At 58.2% G+C, this 12992-nt stretch overlaps 1 protein-coding gene across 16 annotated transcripts in view; it reads right to left on the bottom strand.

Moving 5' to 3' along the window:
- NRXN2 (neurexin 2) overlaps positions 1–12992 on the bottom strand; it is a 100310-nt gene that overhangs the window by 9717 nt on the left and 77601 nt on the right. For 9 of the 16 annotated variants that reach the window (XM_042238084.1, XM_042238083.1, XM_042238082.1 and 6 more), the window contains 2 exons: positions 6628–6953; positions 4195–4273 (listed from right to left, as the gene is read on the bottom strand). In XM_042238084.1, coding sequence (XP_042094018.1) covers positions 4195–4273; positions 6628–6953 — 405 coding nt within the window. Of the gene's footprint in view, positions 1–4194; positions 4274–6627; positions 6954–10321; positions 10412–12992 lie in introns of all 16 variants that reach the window. The other 7 variants (XM_027959312.2, XM_042238079.1, XM_042238081.1 and 4 more) reach the window with 1 other exon arrangement.

Genomic DNA, 12992 nt, shown 5'->3' on the forward strand with positions numbered 1-12992 from the left:
AGCTCCCACGTGGGTCAGTGTTGACCTGACTGTGTGTGTGTGCACGTTGTGTGTACACCACTGTGGGACTGAGTACACGTATGCATGTCTTGAGGGGTCTGAGCACATGTGTGTGTCCGAGCTCAAGGGCCCACAAGTGAGAATGAGCTGAGATGGGCCTTGAGGAGCTCCTCTCCCGGTTGGTGGGGGAGGGGTGCAGGTCTGTGGGGCTGAAGAAATGTGTGTCTGTGCGTGGACCGCTGGGTCTGTGCACACACAGCCTGCCTGAGGATGTGCACACACACACGTTCAGGGGTCTCATATGAGCACACACTTGGTACACGAGGACATGCCTTTGAGGATGTGTGCATCTTAGTGATCATGAACAGATGTGCGACAGGTCTGAGCCCAAGTGTGTGCGTGTGTGGAGCTGTGACACTCGTGCGCCTCTGTGAGCCGGGGGCAGACGTGGGCATCCCTGAATTCACATGCCTGTGTGTGCACACACGCGCCTACACCTCGGAAAGCTTGCTCACGTGGTCTGTGTGCCTGCTCAGAACATGCACACACACATCTGTGAGCATCTGCAAGTCAGAGCTCACACAGAGGACTCTGTGACCTGAGCACATGTGTGAGCGTGTCTGTGACACAGGTGGATTTGTATACGTGTGTGTGCCTCTCTGAGCCGAGGGTGGATGTGGAATTCTGAGAGTCTCAGGTTCGCATACGCATGGGCCTTAAGGGTCTGAGCACACGGGCATATGTGTCTCTTGAGCATCTAAAATATGCAAGTGCTTCTGAGCATGTGATTCTGAACATCTGGTCTACCCCTCAATAGATACGCACATGCACGCCTCGGTGGGGCTGTGAGTGCACGGATGTGCAGCTCTGAGCACCCACGGCTGCCTTGGTGGGTTAAAGACATGCCGCATGGCACCCTCGTGCAGTTGGGCTCATGTGTGAGTGTGAAAGCTGTGAGTCTGAGCAGGCAGACACCTGTGAGCCCGCATCTAGGTGTGGAGCCCTAAGCACACACATGCAGGACTGGGGCTCTGAACACATGTGTGCTTCTGTGAAACTGTGTACATCTGTGGGGGGTGGTCTGTGTGTGCCAGACTTCTGGGGCTCTGCATACAAGCATGCCTTTTTAGATCTAAGCACATGCATGCCTCTTTTAGCCTGGGCACAAATGGCATGTGCCCTTTAGGTCTGAACATATGTGGACCTGTGGAAGTGGACATGAATGAGCTTGCCAGTAGGTCTATAAACGTGTGTACCAGGATGTGAGCGTGCCTCTGGTCAGACACGTGTGTGCGTGTAGCTGGGTCCCTCTGTGGGTCTGAGCCTGTGCATGCCCTTCCGTGTGTCTCAGGGGCAAGATCCCTATGGCCAGGCCTGTAACACAGGGTGTGGGTCAGGCTGGCTAAGACAGTGGGGGTGGTGGGTCACAGTGCCTGCTAGGCAGGACATGGCTTCCTAAAGGCACGCCCACTAGAAAGAATCTGAACACTGCGTCCATCAACACAACGCCCTTCTTTGGCTGGGCGGCACCTTCACTAAAGTAACTGTCAGATGATGGGTTCTCCAAGCTGGGGTGCCTGGAGAGGGAGAGTGGGGTCTGGGCTCTGTGGAGGGGCCCAAGTCAATAAAAGGTGAGGAACACATCAGGGATGACCTGAGGCTTCACACCTGGAGCCCAGGGAGGAGGATCTGGCAGGTGAGAGAGGTGCAAAGAGCCTGGGGCCAGCCCCTGAGTAGCTGCTGTCTCTAGCCAGGCTGCTTCCATCTCTGACAATGACCTTGGAGACCAAGGAGGCCTGCTGTCTGCTGAAGAAAAAGCCTCTGCACTGGGGGCACAAGAGGGGTTCTGGCCCGAGCCCCTCCCCCTCCAGGTGGGAGGTGTCATGGTCTAGGGACCCTAGAGTCATCTTGGCCCTTGTCTGGCCTCCCATCGAGATAAAAATCCAATTTAAACATTTCAGAGCAGCGTGAATGTGGAGGTGCAAATATGTGCGATGCACATCTCAAGGTGGGTTCCGTGGGTTTTTTCTGGACACTCAGCATGCCCTCTGCCCACCCACCCTCTTATTTTTAAATGCTGGCCCACCAGCCTCTCCCCATCCCCCAGCCTCCACTCCTCCTCCGCCCTCCATAGTCCCCTCACAGACTTGACACTTTGATGGAAGGAAGGCAACTGGCCTGCCCACTTCAGCTCTGCCTCAATCTCTGGTCCCAACACAGCCTAACAGTGCCTGGCCACCTGCACACACACTCAGCGTCACAGCCAGGCCCCTGACGAGATCCTGGGTGGGGTTGGGAGGCCCGAGCCCTAGTGGACAGTGCATGGCCCCGGGATGGCCCTGTCTGTCGCTGTAGGACGGCCATCTGCAGGGCCCGGGGGAAGCAGAGACTTCTCCACCCACCCCGGCAGTTCACATCCCCAAGTGTGCAAATATGTGCGGTGGGGCCAAGCAGTGCCTTTTTCTCGTGACCACACAGCCTTTTCCCCAGAGTCCCATTCCGGGGCTCCCATGGGACCCTGCAGCGCAGCCCCTCCTGCAGGCCTGAGCTAGAAGTTCTGTGTCCACCTACAGGAAACCCCTTCAGTGACTAGTCTGGGGAAAAGCAGGGTGCGAGGAGGGTGCTATGTCAAAGGTGCCAGAGTCCCAGAGCCTCCCAAAGCAACAGTGGGTGTGAGGGTGCATCCCTGAGCCAAGATCATCAGGGAGACGGGGGAGCCCCCCAAAGAAGAGCTTCCCATATGGAGGGCATCTGTCCAGAAAGCACTGTTCCGGCTGTGGGTGTGAAGCCCTTTCCAGCCCAGTAAGCAGAGGCTTCCCAAAGTCCCTCAGAGCCCAAGACTGCCAGAACAACCCCCTCACTCTAGCCTACTGAGGGACACAGGGCGGTCAGGCATCAGCCTCTGGACCTGGTGGCCTGCGCCCCAGAAATCCCTCACCCTTGGTCTCTGCCCCAAGGCTCCAGGGTCTTCTGGCTCTGCCTCCACTCCTTCCACTGAATGGCCACATTCAGTCTCCTTCCATGCCCACTGCAGCCCACCCTTAGCTTGAGTGGCTCTCCTGTGGCTGGCAGACCCCCAGGCTATCCCTCAGGCCAGATTCACAGGCTCTGCCAGGTCACACTGCCCACCCCTCAGCTGACCCCTTCACCCCCTCCCCTGACCCTGCAGGCACCTGCCCCAACCTCCAGCTTCCAGTACCAACAGCCCAGCCGTCAAGCATTGCAAAGTAATGGGGAGAAGTCTCTGCAAAACCCAAGCAAGAGATGAGGCCCCCGGGGGCTCATCCAGGCCACCACCAAGGCCCATGTGCTCCCAGGGGAAACGTGGCCACGTTCAGTCTCCTTCCATTCCCGCTGCTGGCCTCAGTTCCTCCCAGCTGCCACCCACCTGCGCGCATGCACCCACTGTGCGGCTCCACACCCCATACTTCTCAGCTGGCACCCAAGGCCCACCCCTGCTTTGCCAATCTTGTCTCTCTCTGTGGGGCTGCACCCTTCTCTCCAGCTAGAAGCATAAAGCAGAGGCCTGGAATGCCTCCTCCAGGAAGCCTTCCCTCCCAGCTCTGCTCTCCTCCCAGAGCAGCTCCCCAGGCCCAGTCTCCCTGGGGACCTAATGCCTGGCTGGGGCACCTCCCACCTAACTGCCCCAGCTTGGCCAGGAAGCCCCGGGATCGTCTGGTCACCTCCCTGAGACTGGGAGTGAGGAAGGTGCAGGAGCCAGCAGAGACCTTCTCTTTCAGTGACCAAGAGAACCCTAGACCTCAAGGACTGATGGGAATTGCAGTTCTGAACCCAAGAGCTGATGGGAATTGTAGTTCCTAGGCCTGCATTCCCCATCCCCATACTCCATCCCCCAACACACCATAAGGGCTCATGGGACCTGAAGTTACTCATCTTTCTAGGGTAAATTCTCCCTCTTTCCCTCCTGGCATCCCTTGGCCCTCAATCTTAGGACCCCAAGCTAAGGACCTCACTACCTCTGAGGGCTGAGGCACCAAAAGGCCAAAAACTGCCTAACCAGGGAGTACTCATGGGGCCTGGTGGCAATGGCAGGAAGGGAGAGGAAGCTATCAGGAAAAGTTAAGGCCTGGCAGAGGCCTCTGGGGGGCGCTTGGGCTGGGGGCAGGGACAGTCGCCCCCCTCCCCTCAGCGTCGCAGTGGGCCCGGGGCAGGGGAGGGGGGAAAGGCACTCACCAGTACTGGGCTCACACTCCTCCAGGTCCTCGTCATCGCTCGGGCACTCGGCCGAGGCCACCAGGAGGTCATCTGTGTTCTGGGGGGCAAGAGGAGGGTTGGGGGAAAGAGGAGGATTCCAGGGCGAGTCAGCAGGCCCCACGGCCACCTCCTGAGTTGTGGGACAGGATGGAGGATGGGCCCTGGGCAGAGACACACACCCTGGTCCACACCTCAGCTCTCTCATAGTTTGCTGGGTGACCCAGGTGCCTCCACATCCCCATGCAAAGCAAGACTGAACAGCCCTGCCCTGCAGCAGCTTCCGCGCTCCTGGGGATCAATGAAATAGCACATGTTGTGCCTTTTATTTCTGGGAAGCTGAGGGGACTCAAGCCAGACCTGTGACTACAAGACCAGAGCAAGGGGGTCCAGGGGCAGCAGGGAGGTGAGACATGGGGGCCTCTGGAGGCTAGCATGGGCAGAGCAGGACCTGGGGGGTTTCTCAGTTCCAGCCTCACCACCCCACCATTCTTATCTCTCTTCCAACCCCCTTCCTGGAGCCCGGGAACCAGGCTGCACACAATAATAATTAGGGCTGTGGTTGCCATGACAACAGGAGTCGACTTTGTCAGCATTTTCTCTCCTCCTGATTGCAAAGAAAGAGAATCCCCAAGATGAGTGAGTGTAAGGGGAGGGGGGATACACAGGGGGTGACAGGGAAGAAACCCAAGGAGGGAAACCCAGACTCCAAGCAGGAAGGGAATTAAAGACTTCAGGTGGAGGGAGAAGGCCAGGTCAAAGGCCAAAGATGGGAGGAGTCTGGGCTGGGTAAGGGGTGAACCATCACATCCTGCTTCTTCCCCAGCCCCTGATCTCAGGACTCTGCAGCCCTCACCAAAGGGCAAGGTGGGGACTGGAAGACTACTTCTGCTTCTCTGCCAGCCTGCAGGCTCCACCACACAGCTGTGACCCCTAGAGCCCCACCCCTCTCTCCTGCCTAGATGGTCTGCCCATCACCTCACACTGAGACTGGATGCCCTTCTTGCCATCAGGCACTGGGCATAGCCAGTGCCCAACCTTGGGTAGAGCCACGCCTTTTTCCCAGGGCTCCCTGCTCCCTGGGGTAAGGCCTGGCATTCGGGTCCCCTCAATTTTCTTGGCAGAAGGGAAGGGGTTCAGGCTTGACTCTCTTCCCTGGACAAAGCCGTCAACCAGATCCAGGCCCCTCCTGCACAGACTGGCAGGGATGAGGGGAAGGGAGCTAAGAGAGGCCAGCCCTCATTTACAGAATCGGAAGGCAGGCTGGTGGTGGAGGTAGGACCTGCCCCCGTGACTGACCCAGCCCCTCCCTCACCCGGGACGACAGAGGTCCCGCCAGGCCCAGAGGCCCGCAGCCATGGGCGATGGGGAACAGGAGTGGCTTGGGCAGGGAGCAGGGTCCCTAAGCAAGATCCAGTGTGCCAGGTGCAAGCCCCCACCCTCAAGCCACAGCAACAGCTAGAAAACTCAGCTGCACCCGGGTTGCCTTAGTGAGTCACATATGCTCAATCAGCTTTGGCCACCAGGAAAGTCAGGCCTCTCCTGTCCCAGCAGAGCCTCATTCTCAGATACAGCCCCCTCGGGTGCTCCCCTGGGTGTAAGAGGCGATAAACTCAAACCGGACCCGGGAGAGTATAGCAGGCGGGGCAGGCCGGGGGAGGGAGGTGGAGCACCAGGGGACTGTCTGCACCTGCCGGGCTCTGACCCACAGGTACAGAGGACATTGAGGCCTGCTACACGGCGGTGCCTACTCAAGGCCACACAGACAGGGCTTGTGACTGGAGCGAGCCGGCAATCCCACTACAAGGACACCGGCAATCAGGAGAGGCTGCTCCGGCCTCCACCAGCCTCTGGAGAAGGGCTGCCACTGCTGGGTGAGCCGCTGACCCCTCCAGCGCTGTCGCCTCTGTGCCCTGCCCAGAGCGGTGCCACCCTGGCTCCCTCTGTCTCCCCTTCGATGCCCACACAACACCGAGATGGCCTTCATTACTAGGCAGGTAGCAGGGGTCATTCCATCCCACAGCCCAATTTGGTCTCTCTGGGGCTTCACCCATCTCCCCAGGTAGAAGCATCAAGCAGAGGCCTGGGATGCCTCCTCCAGGAAGCCTTCCTTCCCAGCTCTGCTCTCCCCCATAGCAGCGCCTCTCTCATAGGTGGGGGGTGGTCTTCCCCCGTCTAGCTAGGGTCCCCAACTTCCCCCCCCGTCTGGGAATGGTCCCCCTAGAAAGAGTGGTCACCTCTACATCTATGACATCCCTGGTTCCCAGGGTGACAAGTGCTTCAAGAAAGGAGACCTTGCCGGGTCCACCTAGACTGCCGTCCCCTCAGAGCTCCCGGGCGCCGGGGCTGCTAGGCGGACATCAGCCCCTCCCCCGCGCGAACCCGCAGCCCTCGCCCACCCGTGGGGGCCCTCACCTGGGCGGTGCTGTCCCTCAGCGTGGGGGAGCGGCCCCGGCGCGTGGTGGTGGTCGCCATGGTGGTGGTGGTCTCCATGATGGTGGTGGCCATGTCGGCCAGCAGGGTGGTGGCCGTGGTCTCCGCGCTGAGCAGCACGGACGGCCCCTCCCCCACCAGGCGCAGGTGGCCCTCGGTCCGCACGTTGGGGTCGCTCTCGGCGGCCAGCGCCAGCACCTTGAGCCCGTTGTAGTAGAGGCCGGACACCTGGCCCTGGAAGGGGCGGCCCTGATCCCGGCCCCCGATCTTGATGGCAGCCTGGCTGTTGAAGATGGTCAGCTGGCGGCCTGGGGGGTGGGGAGGGGCAGGGGTGACAGACAGAGAGGGGACAGGCAGCAGGGGGAGACCAGAAAGGGAGAGGGAGAGGGGGGGTGTCCAAGGCGGGGAAAGGGGTGGAGGTGGAAACCAGCAAGTAGGGGTTGGGTGGGGAGGGAGAAACGAGGAAGGGGCAGACACCAAAGGGAAAGTCCTCATCAGCCACTAGCCCAGTCCAGCCAGCAGGGACCCTGGAGGGGAAGGAGCCCCAGGGCACACACGGGCCAGGAAAGGGGGCCCAGCTCCCCCCTCTCCCCGCCATGCTCATGCCTCTGGCCTTCCCATCCCCCCTCCTCTCTTGCTCTGGGGGCATCGCCCCCTTCTTTCCCTTCAGTTGGATCCCCATCTTCCCTCTCTGCTTCCCCCCCAACTTCCCACACCCCGTGTCCAGCCCCAAGCCACGGAGCCCTCGGAAGCAGCAGACAGAGGAGACAAAAAGGCAGAAACGGAGAAGGCGACTGCCAAGCCACGTGGTCAGTGCGTGTCAGGGCAGGGATGGAGGTGAGGCCTGGGTGGACAGTGCGTGGGAGGAGGGCCAGCATGCGTGAGCCTAGGCGCAGCCACGTGGACCGCACTCCATCCTCCCAGCCACCACCAGGCCCTTGGACCTCTGGCCAGGCCCCCCTCTCCCCTCCTCCCCTCGAGGCTCAGCCACAGCCTGGGGATCACGCCCTGGAGAGCAGAGTCCTTCCTCCCCGCCAGGGTGTGCAAGCACAGAGATGGAAAATGTTAAAGGGACCTTGCTTCGCTCGCTGACAGCCAAAAAAACCACTCCAGCTCCAACCTCGCTCCTCACTCAGCAGTTACACCTCAGAATTCCCACCTGGGTGGGCTTTGGTTGTTCTGTTTGGTTTTAGTGGATCTGGGGGTCAGTTTAACCCTCTGAGTTTGTTGCTTTGGTTTGGTTTTTAGAAAAGATATTTATTATGTTTAAGTTTAGATTTAACTTTGGTTTTGATGTTGCTTATTTTGTGGGGGGAGGCGGGCAGAGGAAGTACTAGGTTGCCCCCTGCTCCCCTGGACCTTCAGCTGCTGGCGCTGGGGGTTTAAGGCCTGACTTAGCCCTTGTTAGCCTCTGGTTAGTGCCTCGTTAAAGATCTGGTTTAGAGTTAGGTGCCTATAAGCCCTGGCCTGAAACCTGGGCTGAGGACAGTCCAACTTGTGAAACCCACACTATTGCTGGAAACATGGGTTCCCCAGAACACCCAGACCTCTGGGGCCCCCTGCCATCTGTCTGGCCTCTGGCCAATGATCGGCCACGGGTGTGTCTGCTCAGGCCCTCTGCTCAGCCTCTCCTCCTCCTCCAGCCCTCCCTCTGCCCAGCACCTTCCTCAGCCCTGGAGCAGGGCCATCATCAGCCGGAGCCCACAGAAGCTGAGAGCTAGTGAGTGGCAGCTAGACATGAGACCCAGAGAGGCCTTGAGGATCAGTGTCCAGTTTACACCCACACGTGAGAATTAGGAGAAAAACAAAGGGGAGAAGGTTCACAGTGGTCAAATGAGTTTGGAAAACAAACATTTCATAATTAAACGAGGTTTCTCTCTTGCACGACTTCTCAGAGCATTTATTTAAATGAATGTTCATACGCCTCTCCAAGAGGAAGAAACGGGATTCCAATTTCTCAAGCTCATCTTACCACATCTCTCTCTTTCTTCTTTTTTTTTTTAACCACAAATCTCTTTATCGTGAAGCATCTCATGGGACTTATGCTTCACAGGATACATTTTGGAACTGGAAAAATGGATTCACTCAATAAATATTTACTGAGCACCTACCACATGCTAGGTGCTGACGGTAAAGTACTCTCTCTGAGAATGCCCAGCTTTGGTTCTCCAACACTTTCCTGTTCCTCATTTCATCTCATCCTCACAGCGCCCCTTGTGAGGCAGGCTGAGCAGGGATCACTGTCCTTGTCTCCCTGAGGAGGGAGCTGATGCCTGCCACGCTCTGGGAAATACTAGAGAATGTGGCCCAATCCTGCACTTTCTAGAAGAGGAACCAGAGGCCTAAAGAGAAGGTGCAACCCTGTAGGAGCAAAGCAGGACTGGGATTCCAAACCAACGGCAAGAGTTCTTCCTTCAGCCGGACCACCAGTCCCGCCCCCCAGGCCCCTCTCCCTGGCCTGTCCAGCTCTCCCTACCCTTGGGGTCACAAGTTGTCCCAGCCTCAGCCCAAGCTGCTCCCTTGGCCTCTCTGATTCTGGAAGAGGGAGGTGGGTAACGGGGAGGAAGCTACATAGGTGAGCCAACTAGGCCCCTGGGGCCCCACCCACCATGAACTCCTCAAAGGGTTAAAGTTCACCCCGCTGGAGAGAGCAGCCCAGTGCGGCTGGGGGCTGTAGGTTTTAGCGATGTCTGTTACAGTCCCTTTAACTTTTTGTCCTGCTACGGATTTATCACATCTGGTTATCAGCATGTTTAGTCCCCACTGGCCGTGTGGGGGGCTGGAAGTGACATTGGGGGTTTTAGTTGGGGCAGGCCCCAGTGGACATTTAAAAGCACAGTTATCAGCTGGTTAGGTGGAGGTTTAACAGTGCTACTTCCCCCCTAGAGTTTAGCCTTAGAGGTACAGAGCTCGCCCCCTCTCCAAAGGGAATGGGATGGCTTTGCCCTTGGCCCCAATTTCCCTTGGTGACAAGTGGCCTTCTCCCTCCTCCCTCACACCCAGCAGCACCTCTTAGCCAGCTGTTCTGTCTTCCTCGTCAGCTAAGCAGGCACAGAAATCCTCCTGGGATGCCACCTCTCCCCCACCTCCTAGTCTCCCCACAACCTCCACTGCGTCTGAGATCTTCTAGACCCAGGTGGGCCCCTTCCAGAGACAGCGGCCTCACAGACGCTCTTCATCTTTCCAGTAGGATCTGAAGCCCCCCCACTCCTCCCTTTTCTCCTCAGATGAGCCCTGCGAGGTCTTCCTACCCCTCCTTGGGATCCTAGGACCACCACCCTCTGCTTCTAAAGCCGTGTGCTGCCCAGCGTGCTGTGGTCCTCAGCTGGCCCTCAACTAAACCTCTGAGCCAACACGGCAGCCCCCTCCCCACCTACACTTCACCCAGCCTTCCTGGAGGGATTCAGCATCTCCTCGATGACCCTAGTCCCATCACAGGTTTAGGAAGAGACCGGGCTCTCCCACGTCTAGAAAAGCCCCACCCCTGCCCCAACCATCCCTCTAGAAGCCACAGACCCTTGACCCCAGAGAGGAAGGGAGCACCCTGGCTGGACAATCGTCCTCTCACTAGGGGGTGGGTGATGGGGAAGGCTCGGATGGGGAAAGAGAGAGCTCTGCACCTTTAAGATAGTGTTTTTAAAGTTAATTAATTAATTAATTAATTCTGGTTAATTACCTTTGTCGAGCAGCCACTCATCAACTACTCGACCAAGCCGGTAGGGGATTCTCTGTCTAGCAATCGCCAGGCGCTCGTTATCAAAGTTTCCTTGGAAAAGTTTAGAAAGACAGTAGGTTTCTCAGGCGGCGAAGTCCAAAGGAGTTAGAAAAGTAATTATGCATTTCTCAGGAGACTCAGAGTAAGCGGCCACATCCCACGGAGAGAGGGCAGGTCCACCCAAGGCGGGAGAAGAAATGCCGGTCCCTCGTCCGCCCTCCGGTCCCCCTCCCTAGGCTCCCAGGCAGAGCCAGCCCCATCCTGGGGGCAGGAGCCACCCGAAGAAAAAGAGGGGACAAGGAAGAAAAGGAAAGGGGAATGGAAGAAGAGGCAGCTGGAAGGTCAAAGGTCAGAGGTTAAACAGGTTTATCTGTCTGCCCACTTCTTCCCCATCCCAGAATGGGGTAGAGGGGTGGGGAGGGGCATTTAGCAGGTTTAAGTTAGGGGTGGAAGGCCTTAGTGACCCAGCTGGTTACTGCGTTTAGAGGGCGGTTTAGAAGTGGGAGGGACGGGTTAAGCGGGGGTTTATGCGGCATTTAGGGGGTGGTCCGGCACACGCATTTAACAGTGAGATTTAAAACTCTTCTCGAAGTCCCCTCGGTTCCCTTTACATTCTGTGATCAACTCCCAGCTTCCCCTCACCTCCCACCCCACACCACACCCCACCCCACCACTGGTTTCCACCTGCACTTCCCCCTTCAAGCCCCCACCGCTCTCACTGAAGACACTTCTGGGCTTCTCATCCTGGTCACAGTGCCGAGTGTGGCCGCTGGATGTCCTCCAACTGCACCGCCCAACCCTTGCATCTCGCCTCCTCTGTCACCCTGGCCCATCCCCGGGCTCCCCGCAGGCACCCACGGCCCTCCTCCGCCTGGTGGCACCTGGCTCTCATCCCCCTCTCTCATTTTCACTCCAAGACCCTCGGACTCCTCTCCGCTCAGGTCCCCTCTCTGTTCCAGCCCTGGGGACCCATCCCAGCCCCAACCTGACCTTCCTCCTCTCAATCCTGACTGCCCATCCATACACAACTGTATTCTCTGCTCACAGGGAGGAAGGAGGATGTGTGTGTCTGTCTGTCTGTGTGTCTGTCTGTGTCTGTGTGTTCTGGGAGCTCTCCCCCAAAGCTGTGGGTGACCCCAAACTGTAGCTGTGGAAATGGAAGTTATTTCCTTTGGGTACCTGGCCACTCTACCCATTGAAACCACTGACACGATCTTCAGTAACATGCACTCTGGGGGTGTTTTCCTTCTCATGTCTCACTGCACAACCGTGCTACCTGCCCAGCGAGACCTGGGCCTGGGCCTGCCTGTGTTCACCTTCCATGAAGCTCCCATGGTGCGTTCACTCCAGCAGGGATGGGGCCTCCCTGGATGCTTACGAGGCAGTGAGACCCTGCCCTCCCGAAGATTCCACAGACTCTGAACCCACAGAGTCAGGTCACTTGTGTTTTACACAAAAATGGATCATCCACTTGTTGAGTCACTCAACAAACATCTCCTGAGTGTCTTCTCTGTTCCTGGTGCTGGGTACTGGAGATGCAAAGACAAAGGTCCAGCCCTTGCCCGGGGGGGCCCCCACCGAGCTGCAGCTGGCAAGGGCTCTGTCAGAGGCAGCACAGCACTGGGGCTGGGGCTGGGAGGGCCCCCAGAAGAGTCTGGAGGAGGAGAGTAGCAGCCAGACGGGAGACAAGCGGGGGAAGGGAGGGAGAGGGAGCGCTCGGGCAGAGGCAGGAGGGCAGGAGGCATCCAGGCACCTACTCCTACCGGCGAGTTGTGTATGTGTGTGTCTGTGTCTGTGTGGTCATGTACTTGTCCGTATGTGTGTCCTGAGGGAGGGAAGATGTATGTCTGCCTCACTGGCACACACAACAATTCTAACAAGAGTGCAACAGCACCTCTGCTGTGCCATGCCATTCTAGCACTTTACTTAGGTCATCTCACAGAACTCTCACAGTATGGCTATGGTGCAGATATTATCCCCAACTTTCAGAGGTCAAAACTGAGAGGCAGAGGCGCTAGATGACTTGTCCAAGGTCACCCAGCTTGTCAGCGGCAGATGCAGGATGAAAAGCCAGGTCCTGCTGGCTCAGGGGCCCTGGGCCACGTGGCTGTGTTTCCCAAGAGTCTGGGCCATGCACACTCTACTCTGGCCTGCTGGTGTTGCTCAGGGGGACGCTCGCTTTCATAGGTGACCTGCCCTTACAGGGCACCAGGCCCTCAGGTTACTCTGCCTGGCAGTCAAGGAGGCACCCAACAGTCTCTCCCACCCCAGCCAGGGATCCCAAGCAGAGGAAGGCGGGTGTGACTCTTCTAATCCTGCATCTGCCCCGCTGGGATCCACGGGAAGGCGCTCTGGCTTGGCATAACGCTTCATGCTCCCCGAGTCCAGCCCTGTCCCACCAGGGAGGGCTGGTGTCTTCACGGCTGCAAGGGTCGCCCTGGTGTGTGCATCTGGGAAAGAGAGAAGTCTGAGGCCCACAGCCCAGCCTGTGGGTGTTGGTGTGTCTGTGGCACTTGGAATGGGAGCGTTTATGTGCCTGAGTAGCCCCACGCATGCCCAGGCCTCGGTGTAAGCTGGCACCCTCTGTAGGGCTTTCTCCCCTGTGTCTATCTGACCACATGAATATCTGCCA

The sequence above is a fragment of the Ovis aries genome, chromosome 21 (assembly GCF_016772045.2).
Source record: "Ovis aries strain OAR_USU_Benz2616 breed Rambouillet chromosome 21, ARS-UI_Ramb_v3.0, whole genome shotgun sequence".
NCBI lineage: Eukaryota > Metazoa > Chordata > Mammalia > Artiodactyla > Bovidae > Ovis > Ovis aries.